The sequence below is a fragment of the Oncorhynchus tshawytscha genome, linkage group LG01, assembly GCF_018296145.1.
Source record: "Oncorhynchus tshawytscha isolate Ot180627B linkage group LG01, Otsh_v2.0, whole genome shotgun sequence".
NCBI lineage: Eukaryota > Metazoa > Chordata > Actinopteri > Salmoniformes > Salmonidae > Oncorhynchus > Oncorhynchus tshawytscha.
This window is the reverse complement of record NC_056429.1, coordinates 69,090,545-69,108,377: the sequence shown is the minus strand read 5'-3', so window position 1 is coordinate 69,108,377 and position 17,833 is coordinate 69,090,545. Positions and strand designations below refer to the sequence as shown.

Sequence of the window (17,833 nt, the reverse complement as noted above, 5' to 3'; positions counted from 1 at the left end):
ATATCGTTCGTTGAAAGCCTCCTCTCAATCAGTGGATGACTGCGTGCAGCTTGTAGATTACGCACCAATTTACACAAAGGACACTGGGCGGACCCGTGGTAAATGTAGTCTCTTATGGCCAATCTTCCAATGATATGCCTACAAATACATCACAATGCTGCAGACACCTTGGAGAAACGATAGGAAGGGCAGGCTCATTCCCGGCGCATTCACAGCCATATAAGGAGACAATAGAAAACAGAGCTTCGAAAATTCTGCCCATTTCCTGGTTAAAGTATCATCTTGGTTTCGCCTGTAGCATGAGTTCTGTGGCACTCACAGATAATATCTTTGCAGTTTTGGAAACCTTAGAGTGTTTTCTTTCCAAAGCTGCCAATTATATGCATAGTCGAGCATCTTTTCGTGACAAAATATTGCGCTTAAAACGGGCACGTTTTTTATCCATAAATTAAAAGAGCGCCCCCTATATCCAAGAAGTTAAGAACACATTCGTATTTTCAATGACGGCCTAGGAATGGTGGGTTAACTGCCTTGTTCAGGGGCAGAACGACAGATTTTTACCTTGTCAGCTCGGGGATTCAATCTTGCAACCTTACAGTTAACTAGTCCAACTCTCTAACCACCTGATTACATTGCACTCCACAAGGAGCCTGCCTGTTATGCGAATGCAGTAAGCCAAGGTAAGTTGCTAGCTAGCATTAAACTTATCTTATAAAAAAACAATCAATCAATCATAATCACTAGTTAACTACACATGGTTGATGATATTACTAGTTTATCTAGCGTGTTCTGCGTTGCATATAATCGATGCGGTGTGTATTCGTGAAAAAGGACTGTCGTTGCTCCAATGTGTACCTAACCATAAACATCAATACCGTTCTTAAAATCAATACACAACTATATATTTTTAAACCTTCATATTTAGCTAAAAGAAATCCAGGTTAGCAGGCAATATTAATCAGGTGAAATTGTGTCACTTCTCTTGCGTTCATTGCACGCAGATTCAGTGTATATGCAACAGTTTGGCCTGCCTAATTTGCCAGAATTTTACATAATTATGACATAACATTGAAGGTTGTGCAATGTAACAGGAATATTTAGACTTATGGATGCCACCCGTTAGATAAAATAATTCCATATTTCACTGAAAGAATAAATGTTTTGTTTTTCGAAATGATTTCCGGATTCGACCATATTAATGACCTAGGGCTCGTATTTCTGTGTTATTATGTTATAATTAAGTCTATGATTTGATAGACCAGTCTGACTGAGCGGTGGTAGGCACCAGCAGGCTCGTAAGCATTCATTCAAACAGAACTTTCGTGCATTTTGCCAGCATCTCGGGAGTTGATAGGCTTGTCATAAACAGCGCAATGCTTGAATCACAGCGAAGAGCTGCTGGCAAACGCAGGAAACTGCTGTTTGAATGAATGCTTACGAGCCTGCTGCTGCCTACCACCGCTCAGTCAGACTGCTCTATCAAATCATAGACTTAACAAAACAGTGACCTGTGCTTCAAGCATTGCGCTGGGACCGAGAGACTGAAAAACAGCTTCTATCAAGGCGATCAGACTGTTAAACAGCCACCACTAACATTGAGTGGCTGCTGCCAACACACTGACACTGACTCAACTCCAGCCACTTTAATAATGGGAATTGATGGGAAATGATGTAAATATATCACTAGCCACTTTAAACAATGCTACCTTATATAATGTTACTTACCCTACATTATTCATCTCATATGCATACGTATATACTGTACTCTATATCATCGACTGCATCCTTATGTAATACATGTATCACTAGCCACTAATTATGCCACTTTGTTTACATACTCATCTCATATGTATATACTGTACTCGATACCATCTACTGTATCTTGCCTATGCTGCTCTGTACCATCACTCATTCATATATCCTTATGTACATATTCTTTATCCCCTTACACTGTGTATAAGACAGTAGTTTTGGAATTGTTAGTTAGATTACTTGTTGGTTATTACTGCATTGTCGGAGCTAGAAGCACAAGCGAGCCGTGCCCTCAGAGCATGCGCAGACCAGCTGGCCGGTGCGCAGACCAGCCGCGCCCTCAGAGCATGCGCAGACCAGCTGGCCGGTGTGTTTACGGACATATTCAATCAATCCCTATACCAGTCTGCTGTTCCCACATGCTTCAAGAGGGCCACCATTGTTCCTGTTCCCAAGAAAGCTAAGGTAACTGAGCTAAACGACTACCGCCCCGTAGCACTCACATCCGTCATCATGAAGTGCTTTGAGAGACTAGTCAAGGACCATATCACCTCCACCCTACCTGACACCCTTGACCCACTCCAATTTGCTTACCGCCCAAATAGGTCCACAGACGATGCAATCTCAACCACACTGCACACTGCCCTAACCCATCTGGACAAGAGGAATACATATGTGAGAATGCTGTTCATCGACTACAGCTCGGCATTCAACACCATAGTACCCTCCAAGCTCGTCATCAAGCTCGAGACCCTGGGTCTCGACCCCGCCCTGTGCAACTGGGTACTGGACTTCCTGACGGGCCGCCCCCAGGTGGTGAGGGTAGGCAACAACATCTCCTCCCCGCTGATCCTCAACACTGGGGCCCCACAAGGGTGCGTTCTGAGCCCTCTCCTGTACTCCCTGTTCACCCACGACTGCGTGGCCACGCACGCCTCCAACTCAATCATCAAGTTTGCGGACGACACAACAGTGGTAGGCTTGATTACCAACAACGACGAGACGGCCTACAGGGAGGAGGTGAGGGCCCTCGGAGTGTGGTGTCAGGAAAATAACCTCACACTCAACGTCAACAAAACTAAGGAGATGATTGTGGACTTCAGGAAACAGCAGAGGGAACACCCCCCATCCACATCGATGGAACAGTAGTGGAGAGGGTAGCAAGTTTTAAGTTCCTCGGCATACACATCACAGACAAACTGAATTGGTCCACTCACACAGACAGCATCGTGAGGAAGGCGCAGCAGCGCCTCTTCAACCTCAGGAGGCTGAAGAAATTCGGCTTGTCACCAAAAGCACTCACAAACTTCTACAGATGCACAATCGAGAGCATCCTGGCGGGCTGTATCACCGCCTGGTATGGCAACTGCACCGCCCTCAACCGTAAGGCTCTCCAGAGGGTAGTGAGGTCTGCACAACGCATCACCGGGGGCAAACTACCTGCCCTCCAGGACACCTACACCACCCGATGCTACAGGAAGGCCATAAAGATCATCAAGGACATCAACCACCCGAGCCACTGCCTGTTCACCCCGCTGTCATCCAGAAGGCGAGGTCAGTACAGGTGCATCAAAGCTGGGACCGAGAGACTGAAAAACAGCTTCTATCTCAAGGCCATCAGACTGTTAAACAGCCACCACTAACATTGAGTGGCTACTGCCAACACACTGTCAATGACACTGACTCTACTCCAGCCACTTTAATCATGGGAATTGATGGGAAATGATGTAAATATATCACTAGCCACTTTAAACAATGCTACCTTATATAATGTTACTTACCCTACATTGTTCATCTCATATGCATACGTTGATACTGTACTCTATATCATCGACTGCATCCTTATGTAATACATGTATCACTAGCCACTTTAACTATGCCACTTTGTTTACATACTCATCTCATATGTATATACTGTACTCGATACCATCTACTGTATCTTGCCTATGCTGCTCTGTACCATCACTCATTCATATATCTCTATGTACATATTCTTATCCCCTTACAATGTGCATAAGACAGTAGTTTTGGAATTGTTAGTTAGATTACATGTTGGTTATTACTGCATTGTCGGAACTAGAAGCACAAGCATTTCGCTACACTCGCATTAACATCTGCTAACCATGTGTATGTGACAAATAAATTTGATTTGATTTAAGTTAAAATAAAAGTGTTCATTCAGTATTGTTGTAATTGTCATTATTACAAATACATTTTTAAAAATCGGCCGATTTAATCGGTATCGACTTTTTGTGGTCCTTCAATAATCGGTATTGGCGTTGAAAAATTATATTCGGTCGACCTCTAATATAGGCCAATAGTTTTTTACATTATTCGGGATCAAGGTTTGGCTTTTTCAAGAGAGGCTTTATTACTGACACTTTTAGTGAGTTTGGTTTCCAGAGGTTATGGAGACCTTTATTATGTTCAACATAGGAGCACCAAGCACAGGAAGGAGCTCTTTCAGTAGTTTAGTTGGAATAGGGTTTAGTAAGCATCTGGAAGGTTTAGAGGCCATGACTATTTTCGTGAATGTGTCGAGATGCATGATTAAAAAAACTTGAGTGTCTCCATTAATCCTAGGTCCTGGCAGTTCTGTGCAGACTCAGGATAACTGAGCTTTGCATATATATGCAGATTCAAAGAGGAGTCTGTAATTTGCTTTCTAACTATCATGATCTTTTCATTGAAAAATTAATGAATTCATCACTGCTGAAGTGAAAGCCATCCTTTCTTGGGGAATGCTGCTTTTTAGTTAGCTTTGTGACAGTCTCAAAAGTAAATGTTGGGTTGTTCTTATTCTCCTTAATTAAGTTGGAAAAATAGACTGGTTGAACAGCAGTGAGGGCGCTTCGATATTGCACAGTACTGTCTTTCCCGAGACAGTGCCATTTCCGTAAAAATGTTCTGGAAGATTGCTTCAGGGCTTTGGTATTTTCCGTATACCATGGAGCTAATTTCTTAAGACAAATGTCTTTTGTTTTTAAAGGTGTGACTGCATCTTCAGTATTACGCAAGGTTAAATTTAGATCCTCAGTTAGTTGGTTAACAGATTGCTCCGATGTCCTTGGGTAGGTGGAGGGAGTCTGGAAGGGCATCTAGGAATCTTTGGGTTGTCTGAGAATTTATAGCATAGCTGTTGATAATCTTTGGTTGGGGTCTGAGCAGATTATTTTTTGTGATTGCAAACGTAATTGGATGGTGGTCCGATAGTCCAGGATTATGAGGATAAAAAAATGTATTCAAAATATGTATTCCTCTGGACAAAACTAGATCCAGAGTATGTCTGTCACAATGCGTAGGTCCGGAGACATGTTGGACAAAATCCACTGAGTCTGATGGCTGCGAAAGCCTTTTGGCGTGGGTCTGTGGACTTTTCCATGTGGATATTGAAGTCACCAAAAATTATCAGCCTTGACTACAAGGACCAATAGGAATATTCGGGAACTCAGTGAGGAACGCTGTATATGGCCCAGAAGGCCTGTAAACGGTGACTATAAAACGTGATTGAGAAGGCTGCATAGATTTCATGACTAGAAGCTCAAAAGACAGTTATTTTTTGGGTTGGTAGATTTTGTTGTTGGAAATGTTAGCAACACCTCCGCCATTGCAGGATGCATGGGGAATATGGTCACTAGTGTAACCAGGAGGAGAGGCCTCAGCATGCTTGAGCCATGTTTGAGGCCAATCACATCAAGGTTATGATCAGTGATTAGTTGATTGACTATGACTGCCTTGGAAGTGAAGGATCTAACGTTTAAGTAGCCCTATATTGAGATGCGATATGAGAATTTCTTTCAATAATGACAGGAATGAAGGAGGTCTTTATTCCAGTGCGATTGCTAAGGCAAACACCGCCAAGTTTACTTTTGCCCAACCTAGATCAAGTCACACAGATGCTGTTTAATGGGGATAACTGAGTTGACTACACTGACTATGCTAGTGGTAAACTCCACTAAACTGGCAGGCTATCTAACAACCTGCAGCCTGGCCTGCACCCTATCTCATTGTGGAGCTAGAGGATTTAGAGCCCTGTCTATGTTGATAGTTAAGATGAAAGCACCCCTCCAGCTAGGATGGAGTCTGTCACTCCTCAGCATGTCATGCTTGGTCCTGTTTGTGGGTGAGTCCCAGAAAGAGGGCCAATTATCTACAAATTCAATCTTTTGAGAGGGGCAGAAAACAGTTTTCAACCAGCGATTGAGTTGTAAGACTCTTCTGTAGGGCAGAAACTATTACTCAATGCCGGCACATCTTTCTAGCTAATTTACAAGCTGAAGCTATGTTGCGCTTGGTGATCTCTGACGGTTTCATCCTAACATAGTTATCCACGTCGGCACCAACAATCCCTATACAATCTACACTCGCCAGTTTTGGACTCAGCCAGCAATCTCTTCAGATTAGCCTTTACGTTGGTAGCCCTGCCTCCATGATCGCTGAATGTTTGGGGGGTGGTGTGGTGTGGTGTATACTACTATCTGTACTTACTGGTGGCACAGACGTTGTTTCTTCCATTCCTACTCTTAAATTTCCTTTGCCTAACGATTGCATCTGAAGCTGGGCTTGCAAATCGGCTATCCTCACCATAAGGCAGTAGTTCTCCTGCATATTATGAGTACAGCGTCTGCAATTAGATGGCGTTAATGTTATTACTTTGCTTTTTTGGCTTGTGGAGGTTCTATAGAACCATGTCCAGATAAAGCGTCCGGGGTGAAAAAGTTCAGCAAGCAAAAACTAAGACGTTGTTTAATGTGTTAAATGCAGAGTTTTGATTAAACTGTTATTAAAAGTACAACATAAAACATTTGGCAGGTAACCAAGGAGCAACAAATAGCACAGCAGCACGGATACAATCCGGAAGTGTGACATATTGTAATTTGCACTATACTATGTATTAGACCTAGATATTGTATGTACATTCATGGCCAAAGGTTTTGAGAATGACACAAATATAAATTTTCACAAAGTTTGCTGCTTCAGTGTCTTTAGATATTTTTGTCAGATGTTACTATGGAATACTGAAGTATAATTGCAAGCATTTCAGAAGTGTCAAAGGCTTATTGACAATTACATGAAGTTGATGCAAAGAGTCAATATTTGCAGTGTTGACCCTTCTTTTTCAAGACCTCTGCAATCCTCCCTGGCATGCCGTCAATTAACTTCTGGGCCACATCCTGACTGATGGCAGCCCATTCTTGCATAATCAATGCTTGGAGTTTGTCAGAATCTGTGGGTTTTTGTTTGTCCACCCGCCTCTTGAGGATTGACCACAAGTTCTCAATGGGATTAAGGTCTGGGGAGTTTCCTGGCCATGGACCCAAAATATCAATGTTTTGTTCCCCGAGCCACTTAGTTATCACGTTTGCCTTAAGGCAATGCGCTCCATCATGCTGGAAAAGGATTGTTCGTCACCAAACTGTTCCTGGATGGTTGGGAGAAGTTGCTCTCGGAGGATGTGTTGGTACCATTCTTTATTCAAGGCTGTGTTCTTTGGCAAAATTGTGAGTGAGCCCACTCCCTTGGCTGAGTAGCAACCCCACACATGAATGGTCTCAGGATGCTTTACTGTTGGCATGACACAGGACTGATGTCAGTGCTCACCTTGTCTTCTCCGGACAAGCTTTTTTCCAGATGCCCCAAACAATCGTAAAGGGGATTCATCAGAGAAAATGACTTTACCCCAGTCCTCAGCAGTCCAATCCCTGTACCTTTCACAGAATATCAGTCTGTCCCTGATGTTTTTCCTGGAAAGAAGTGGCTTCTTTGCTGCCCTTCTTGACACCAGGCCATCCTCCAAATGTCTTCGCCTCACTGTGTGCAGATGCACTCACACCTGCCTGCTGCCATTCCTGACCAAGCTCTGTACAGGTGGTGCCGCGATCCCGCAGCTGAATCAACTTTAGTAGAAGGTCCTGGCGCTTGCTGGACTTTCTTGGGTGCCCTGAAGCCTTCTTCACAACAATTGAACCGCTCTCCTTAAAGTTCTTGATGATTCGATAAATGGTTGATTTAGGTGCAATCTTACTGGCAGCAATATCCTTGCCTGTGAAGCCCTTTTTGTGCAAAGCAAAGATGACTGCACGTGATTCCTTGCAGGTAACCGTGGTTGACAGAGGAAGAACAATAATTCCAAGCACCATCCTCATTTTGAAGCTTCCAGGCTGTTGTTTGAACTCAATCAGCATGACAGAATGATCTCCAGCCTTGTCCTTGTCAACACTCACACCTGTGTTAACGAGAGAATCACTGACATGATGTCAGCTGGTCCTTTTGTGGCAGGGCTGAAATGCAGTGGAAATGTTTTTGGGGGGGATTCAGTTCATTTGCATGGCAAAGAGGGACTTTGCAATTCCTCTGATCACTCTTCATAACATTCTGGAGTATATGCAAATTGCCGTCATACAGCAGACTTTGTGAAAATGTATATTTGTGTCATTCTCAAAACTTTTGGCCACGACTGTATGTATTGATATGTAGGCTGTGTGAAGTTTTAAATGTATGTATTTCAGTCCTTAACTAATAATGTCCGGTACTATGTTTCATGTGGACCCCATAAAGAGTAGCTGATGCTTTTGCAATGTGGATCCTAATAAATACCAAATCATATTTAAAACGTGTATTATTCAAAAACATTCAAAACCATCATACCGTCAATAATGTGAAAAATATTGTGATATGGTATTTTGGCCATATCGCCGAGCCCTAGCAGCCATGTACAGCTGTCTTGCCAAATAAATAGGCCTATACAGGCCCGCTTCAAGCATGGAAAATCATGCCACTTGCTCATGAGTTCAGCAACACGTTGTGAAATGGCACAATACAATTCTGTGAATCAAATTTGACCAACATAATCAATTAAGCAATGCCACCCTACCATAGAAACGCTTCCATTATATACAGTTAATTTTACAGAAACGGAAACCAATAGGCTATCAACAAAACCATAATAGCATCTGCAGTAACCAACCAGCCACACTCTTCCTATGAACCAGTTGCTATAAAGTAACATTTTTGGATAGAACCTGCGGCTGGGGTAGGATTCTAAGCTAACCTGGGCTGGCTCCTCTGTTCCAAGATAATCAGGGACAGTTGGAGGTGGAGGTGGCTTTGGAGCCATTATCCTGGCTGCACTTGTGGAAGGGTGGGTAGGCTCTCAACAAGGAGTTAGCTAGAGCTCGGCAGCGGCCTTGGTGGTTTGATGCTGCTGCTCATCACTCCTTCTCCTTTGTTTGGGTACTTTAGCAAAGCAAATTTCTGATATTCGTCTTGCCAGATTAGCTGGTTCGAGCTAGCTAAATAGGCTAAGGCTAATAACACTAACACTTTTTACAGCTAGCTAAGCGTGAAGCAGCTTCAATAGTTAACTTGACCACGCCCTTTCATGTTATTCACTTAGCCTGCCACCGAGATGAGGGATAAGAAGCGTTTTTTCATGGAGTCCTACCTAACCGCCAAGTGGCTTTCCGTAGCCCCCCTACACACACCACACCAAACGTCCTGTCCATTGTGCTGACACAGCGCAGAGGAGATGCAGATTTTTTTTTGTGCCTACCTGTCACTCATTTGAACGTTTTTGCTATTTTTATAAAGGGACATAAAACTAAACTGAGGGGGCTGTGCCACCTTTAGCCCCCTCGTGGAGCGGGGCCCAATGGTCATACGATTAACAAACTATCTGTTGATAAGCAATTGCTTGTTATGGTTATGGCTTGGGTTAGGTTAGGTTTAGAATAAGGGTAAAAGTTAAGTTTAGGGGTAGGATAAGGGTTAAGGCTACGGTTGGTAGATAGTTAATTGAAATGTTTCTGATAGTGTTTAGACCGTATACAGATGGACAATCCAAATAAAGTGTTACTGTGTGTTCCTCCAGGTTTGAGCGGCTGGAGGTCCTAGCTGTGTTTTCCTCCACGGTGCTGGTGCAGCTGGGAGCTCTGTTCATCCTGAAGGAGAGGTGGGTGGAACCAGGGTTTACCCCTGTTTGTGACAGGGGATGGAGTGGGGTGGGGGACTGGGGCTTCTGAATATTTCAGCTGTGGGAATGTCTCCTCCTGCCTGTGCCCACACCTAGGCCCAAGCGCCCAGAGCCAGGGTTTATCCAGCGGTCACGGCTCAGGCAGGGAAGGGGTGAGGAGGGGAGTGAGTGCTGCCAACTAGTACATCAACCATGTGTGTGCGCAGTGTGTGTGTGTTTGTGTGGCCCTTAATTCCAATAGCATAGAGAGTAAGAGCGAGAGAGAAAGAAAGACTGACTGGGGTTATATGAGGAGAAGATGGATGTTTGTGTTGATGAGTGTAGGACATATTTCAGAGCTGTGGTCATGTTTGCTCCTGCATATGTCCACACCTTAGCCTGAAGCACACATTATAGAAGACATGGTTTATCTAAAGGTCACATTTCTGAAAGGGGAGGGGAGAGATGATGACGTTACACCGTCGCACAAGCATGTGTGTAACAAGGCTCCCGCTATTCAGAGAGAAACGGAGGGGGAGGGCAATATGAGAGAATACATACTGTGTATTTGTGGTAAATGTATGGTAAATATAGACTGGCTGCATGCCTTCTTCCCTCCATGCCTCCATGAATACTGGACACAGGTTTTGATCGTCCACCTTAAAAGGGTCAGGTTGATGTTGTCATGTTTACATGTCGGAATTTATCCTGTTGAAATATGCAAGAACACTTCTGTATAGCCTTGAGGGGTGTTTCTGATGGCTGTTGTCACGGTGAGTGGTACTCGTGTCACTATCAGACTTAATCAGCCATTTAGCTCCCAGCGTGTCCTGGCCATCTATTATATCACTCTGCTTTAACATCTCAGCACAGGCAACAGTTTTTCCCGGTCAGGTCACGTGGTACTTAAAAAAAAAAAAATGTTTTAAACATTTTTTGTTTGTTTATTTACTTGTCCCATATTGCCCCATGTTTCTGTGTGACAGTTTTTCTTCCCTTCTGTTATTTTGCCAGTCTGGAGAGATTCGTGGAGCAGCCGGAGGTGCACACGTAAGTAGGCCCCGGTCCAAACACGCACGCCCACGCACCCCTGTTCCACACACTCCAGAGAGAACATCCGCCCAAACAAACATCACAGCTGAGTCTGGGCCCAGATAGAATTAGCCTACCATTCCTTTCATCCCTCTAAACTGAACGCAGTGGGATTTTCAGCTAATCAGGTTGCTGTCCCTCGCTGCAGCTGCATCATCCTGGATCGCCATTATGAAACAAAGATTAGTAGTTTGATGAAAACACGCCCGATTGTCTTCGTTGACGAGATTACCTTTTCAAAGCAGTGGAACATTGGAGATGTGATGTTGGGTGTAATGCAGGGCAATATCACTAAAACAACAGATTATCATCACTGCTGGGCAGCAGGTGCCAGCCAGGCAAGACGCCACATGTTCTAGGTAACAGAACACTTAATCTAGTGGATCCATTTACACTGCAGCACCAACTGAATTCCTCCAGCATTAAAATCTGCCTCTATTTTGATGTTTATGTGGATGGTTGTGTTTTGGAAATGTTTACATGTGTTTGTTTTCCATTATGATTCACTTATTTCACTTCATTGTGAAAGTGTCATGTATTCCAAATGTAATTTTAGCAATAATATTGAAGTCAACGGAGACTACTGTACAAGCCATGGAGAGTATGTGCTGTGTTTGACATGTGTTACAAGTATGCATCTATGTTGTACTGATAATGGTCTTCTGTGTGTGTAGGGGTCGTCTGTTGGTGGGGACCTTTGTAGCTCTGTTCTTCAACCTGTTAACTCTGCTCTCTGTGAAGAACAAGCCCTTTGTCTATGTCTCAGAAGGTAGGTCAACTCTGACTCTCCTCACCTCTCACTGCCTAGTATGTCTGAGGTATAGTAAGTGTCAATAATAATTTATGCCAATTATAATGCATCATTATTGTGGTTCATTCTGGGATACTATCAGGTTTTTGGCTGTTTCTGTTAGTAATGGATTCCACATGGTCATTGATAATCAATTATAGCTGTAGTACATGCCAGTCCTAGTACCATGGTGCCTCCTCACTTTCCCTGGTTCTGCTGTATGTGGCTCTGCCTGCTGCAGTTTGGCTGTTATTCCCTGAACTGCCAGCAGAGGGCCTGGCGCTGCATGATGCCTGTGGCTGCAGTACTCCACTAAGCAGGGCCCAAGCTGTCATGGCTAACTGTTTGTTTGTAAATCCTCATTGACACAGTTATGGACTCTTGGACAATCCAGACCCCAGACTAGTTGACCCTCTAAATCTGTCTGCCTGAAATCCAATGAGACTTTTAATTTTATACACCGTGTACACACAGCCCTGGGCACGTCATTTGCACTGTCTCTACTCTAGCCCAAGATTGAACCAAGTAGTCAGAGAAAAAGTTCGCTAGGAGAGATGGGAGGGATGCAGTAAGGTGAGAGAAAGAGATGAGAATGGCCATAGAAGAGAGACCGAATTAATGAATGGAGGGAGACGGGAGGAAAACACAATACCTGGAGATCACTCAGTCAGCACAGAAATCTGACCTTCCTGTCTTTGTTTGCTTGTTTTGAGCCCAATGTTTACGACACAAGCAAAACGTTGTCTTTGTCCCCTTCGCCTATGGTTTGTGCTGTATTAGTGTCAGCTCCGATGTTTTTGATTGGTCCAGATGTGGTCCATTTGATCCATGGCCTCTTAGAGACTATATAGCTTTGCTCTTATGTAATTAAGGGCTTTAATTGAGCAGTATGCTCGATTAGGAACACTACGACTGTCTTGCCTTCCTCCTTTGCCTTTCATTGGAATGACTTAATCTGCTCGAGGAACATTATTAGGACTCAAGACCAGACTTGTATCATGGACGGCTTGTCTTCTCTGTCAGCCTGTCTGTCACCCAGTCACGTGCCACAGAGAAGAGCTCTGAATGGCTCTGGTTGTACCTCTCCCCACCAATCCTCTCCTTGGTTTGGAAGGACTTCTTCCTGTGTTTTGGCCCTTAGCAGGTTGTATTGAGTAACAGTGATGTAGTGCACAATGACTGAAGGTTTTCATGTTAGTATGCACATTTAGATTGTGCTGTTTGATTGATGAGTTGTGGTGAAGCTGTACATTGGATACATTTTGTCTGGGTCATTCACTTTACCCCACACTCAAATTAACAAGGCTAAATGAACAGGCTAACTTCATTTAACATCTCATTGCCAGGAGTGCATTAGTCAGGCTAAAGGCACACCGCGCGCACACACACAGTGAGTTCAAAATGGTATTATATAAGCATGTTCCAGACGGCAGAGCCCTGAGGCAGCCAGACAGGCTGCCATATCATAAATAAGTCACTCTGCTAAAATGGTTCATTCATGGAGTAGGCCCAGCGAAATTGCCCTTCCTGTGGCTTTACTCAACACAAGTCCCCAGAATGGGGGGTGGGTTTCATGTGTTACTCTGACTGTTTTTGTACACTAAGATGGTTTGCATTATGATTATAAATCATTGTTTTTATCCATAATGATTAGTCATTATTCAAATGAACATGTATAGACTTAAACACCTTTATAATGCTGTAACGGAAATGGGGCTATGGACAGTAAACTTGACAGAGGATTGCTTATCTGTTGGTTAGCAAGCAGACTTTCTAGGACTATTCCTGTCTCCATCACAAGCACCTCATTCTCATATCCTCAAGAAGCGGTACATGATACTAGGGTTGGGGTATTTTACGATTGCATCATCTATAGAACTTTTCAACTGTCAAATCAATAACACATTTCTACTCTACATAACCAAAGTATATGGACACCTGCTCATCAAACATCTTATTCCAAAATCATGAGCATTAATATTGTGTTGGTCCTCCTTTTTCTGCTATAATATCCTTCACTCTTCTGGGAAGTCTTTCCACTAGATGTTGGAACATTGCTGCGGGGGCTTGCTTCCAATCAGCCACAAGAACATTAGTGAGGTCGGGCACTGATGTTGGGCGATTTAATGTTCCAATTCATCCCAAAGGTGTTCGATGGGGTTGAGGTTAGGGCTCTTTGCAGGTCCGTCAAGTTCTTCCACACTGATTTTGACAAACCATTTCTGGGTGGACCTCGCATTGTCATGCTGAAACAGCAAAGGTCCTTCCCCAAACTGTTGATGGTGACGCGTGATTCATAACTCCAGACGCTTGGCGCATGGGGATAGGCTTGTATGCATCTGTTCGGCCATAGAAACCATTTCATGAAGCTCCTGACGAACAGTTCTTGTGCTGACGTTGCTTCAAGAGGCAGTTTGGAACTCGGTAGTGAGTGTTGCAACCAAGGACAGATGATTGTTACGCTACGTGGAAAAAATCTGAATCCACTAATTTCAAGTGGTGTCCACATACTTTTGGGGGTCATTTGAAAATGTTCCCCCCAATTTATGGCCGTGGTTGAGGGAAAGTCCTTATGACATTAAAAGCAACTCGGAGTATGAACAATGTTTGACAGCCATCACTGATGGTGACGACATTGTGATGTCACAAACAATAGCATATTTGAATTTGACTGCAACTCCTGATGAAACTGAGTATTTTTGTCTGTAATAAAGCCCTATTGTGAGGAAAAACTCATTCTGATTGGCCTATGCCCTCCTAGACCCACCCATGGCTGCGCACCTGCCCAGTCATGTGAAATCCATGGATTAGGGCCAAATTCATTTATTTCAGTTGACTGATTTCCTTATGTGAACTGTAACTCAGTAAAACTGTTGAAATTGTTGCATTTCTAATTTTGTTCAGTAGAGTGTAGAAAGAGCAGAGAGCACCAAAGCAGAGCAAAACGTCAGATAGGGCCTAACATGTTTTATTCCATCCTCTCCAATGTTGAATTATCATGGGCCTTTTTCAGCAGACACTCTGGTTTATTGTTTAAAATCTTAATTTCCCTTGATCTCCCCAATCTCCAATCGATTTTAATGTGACTTGTTGGCCTAGGCATAGCCTACCTACTCTTTCATGATCAACCATCTCAGAAAGTTGTTTAGTAATAATGAGAGATAAACAATTGCAAGATAGACTTATCAAATAGGAAGTTTAAACAAACCTGGTACGTTTCTGCTTTAGTTGAATTGTAGGCAAATAAATTGTTCCCTTGGAAAATCCTTCCTTGCAAACCAAACAGCCAATAATATAGGCCTTCGCATTGGCTACTGTCAATAAAAGTTGCAGTAAATGTTTATTTCACAAATTAAACAATATAAACAAATTTTTCGAATATTGTCAGCATTTATTAATGTCCTTGAATTGCTCAGTGGGCAATCGGCATAAGCTCCCACAACAACGCTTTTTAATATAATTTTCAATAGCTTACAAATGTTGCATTTACAGTGCATTCGGAAAGTATTCAGGCCCCTTGACTTAATCTACATTTGTTACGTCACAGCCTTATTCTAAAATGGATTTTAAAAAGATGTTCCTCAATCTACACACAGTACTCTATAATACTCTATAATGACAAAGCGAAAACTGTTTTCAGCATTCAGACCCTTTGCTATGAGACTCGAAATTGAGCTCAAGTGCATCCTGTTTACATTGATCATCATTGAGATGTTTCTATAACTTGGTGCAAGTCCACCTGTGGTAAATTCAATTGATTGGACATTATTTGGAAAGGCGCACACACCTGTCTATATAAGGTCACACAGTTGACAGTGAATTTCAGAGCAAAAACCAAGCCTTGAGGTCAAATTAATTGTCAGTAGAGATCCGAGACAGTGTTGTGTCGAGGCACAGATCTGGGGATTGCCTGTAGCATTGAAGGTCACCAAGAAACAAATCAAATGTTATTTGTCACATGCGCCAAAGGTGTAGACCTTACTGTGAAATGCTTACTTACAAGCCCTTAACCAACAATGCAGTTCAAGAAAGAGTTAAGAAAATATTTACTAAATAAACGAATGTAAAAAAAAAAAAAAAAAAAATTGGGAATCAAATCAAAAAGTAACACAAGAAAATTCCATAACAATGATAAGGCTATATACATGGGGTACCGGTACCAACTCAATGTACAGGTTAGTCAAGGTAATTTGTAAAGTGACTGTGTGTAATATGACTATCAGTGTGAAAACAGGATGGGGGGAGTCCATGTAAATAGTGCGGGTGGCCATTTGATTAATTGTTCAGTAGTCTTATGGCTTGGGAATAGAAGTTGTTAAGGAGCCTTTTGTTCCTAGACTTGGCGCTCCGGTACCGCTTGCCGTGCGGTAGCAGAGAGAACAGTCTATGACTTGGGTGACTGGAGTCTCTGACAATTTTTGGGGGGCCTTCCTCTGACACTGCCTAGCTTAGTCTCAGTGATGTACTGGGCCGTACGTACTACCCTCTGTAGTGCCTTACGGTCAGATGCCGAGCAGTTTCCATACCAGGCGGTGATGCAACGGGTCAGGATGCTCTCAATGGTGCAACTGTTGAACTTTTTGAGTATCTGGGGACCTATGACAAATCTTTTCAGTCTCCTGAGGGAGAAAAGGTGTTGTCGTGCCCTCTTCACAACTGTCTTGGTGTGTTTGGACCATGATAGTTTGTTGGTGATGTGGACACCAAGGAACTTGAAACTCTCGACCCGCTCCACTTCGATGTTAATGGGGGCGTGTTCGGCCCTCCTTTTCCTGTAGTCCACGATCAGCTCCTTTGTCTTGCTCACATTGAGGGAGAGATTGTTGTCCTGGCTCCACACTGCCAGGTCTCTGACCTCCTCCTTATAAGCTGTCTCGTCGTTGTCGGTGATAAGGCCTACCACTTTTGTCGTCAGCAAACTTAAATATGGTGTTGGAGTCGTGTTTGGCCACGCAATCGTGGGTGAACAGGGAGTACAGGATGGACCCAAGTGTTGAGGATCAGCTTGGCAGATGTGTTGTTGTCTACCCTTACCACCTGGGGGCGGCCCGTCAGGAAGTCCAGGATCCAGTTGCAGAGGGAAGTGTTTACTCCCAGGGTCATTGGCTTAGTGATGAGCTTTGTGAGCACTATGGTGTTGAACGCTGAGATGTAGTCAGTGAACACAGTGACCTCCATCATTTTTAGTTTTGAACTGTCAAGCCCTTTTCTAGAGCTGGCTGCCCGGCTAAACTGAGCAATGGGCGAGAAGGGCCTTGGCCAGGGAGGTGACTCTCAGACCATGAGAAACAAGATTCTCTGGTCTGATGTAACCAAGATTGAACTCTTTGGCCTGAATGCCAAGCGTCACGTCTGGAGGAAACCTGCCCACCATCCCTACGGTGAAGCATGGTGGTGGAAGCATCATGCTGTGGGGATGCTTTTCAGCAGCAGGGACTTGGAGACTTGTCCGGATCAAGGGAAAGCGGAACGGAGCAAAGTACAGAAAGATCCTTGATGAAAACCTACTTCAGAGTGCTCAGGACCTCAGACTGGGGCAAAGGTTCATCTTCCAACAGGACAATGACCCTAAGCACACAGCCAAGACACCGCAGGAGTGGCTTCGGGACACGTCTCTGAATGTCCTTGAGTGACCCAGGCAGAGCACGGACTTGAACCCGATCTAACATCTCTGGAGAGACCTGAAAATAGCTGTGCAGCGACTCTCCCCATCCATCCTGACAGCGCTTGAGAGGATCTGCAGCGAAGATTGGGGGAAACTCCCCAAATACAGGTGTGCCAAGCTTGTACGATAGTGTCATACCCAAGAAGACTCTAGGCTGTAATCGCTGCCAAAGGTGCTTCAACAAAGTACTGAGTAAGGGTCTGAATACTTATGTAAATGTGATATTTCAGTAAAAAAAATAAAACCTTTTTGTAACGTAACAAAATGTGGAAAAAGTCAAGGTGTCAACAACAATCAGATAAAGTATTATTTATCCTATAATATCCTTTATAACACTTGAATGAACATTGGCTTCGGCAAAAAACCTAATAGGCCCATTATCCTTAAGGCCTTTTGCCTATCGAACTGTAAAAATCCTAAATCTATAAACCGATAAAGCAAATTATTATTTATAACATTCTTTATAGCCTAACACATGAAAACAAATGAACATTTGCTTATGCATTCGCTTAAAACAGGCCTATTTGGATATGCCTTTTTCCTATCGTACTGTAGAAATCCTAAATACAAGCCTGCGAGTTAT

General features: G+C 43.4%; 1 protein-coding gene across 1 annotated transcript in view; it reads left to right on the top strand.

Annotated features, from left to right (window-relative positions):
- LOC112255582 (zinc transporter 6) overlaps positions 1–17,833 on the top strand; it is an 87,056-nt gene that overhangs the window by 51,271 nt on the left and 17,952 nt on the right. The window contains exons 7-9 of the mRNA XM_024428525.2: positions 9,623–9,703; positions 10,718–10,753; positions 11,470–11,564. Of these exons, the coding sequence (XP_024284293.1) occupies positions 9,623–9,703; positions 10,718–10,753; positions 11,470–11,564 (212 nt within the window). The remainder of the gene's footprint in view (positions 1–9,622; positions 9,704–10,717; positions 10,754–11,469; positions 11,565–17,833) is intronic.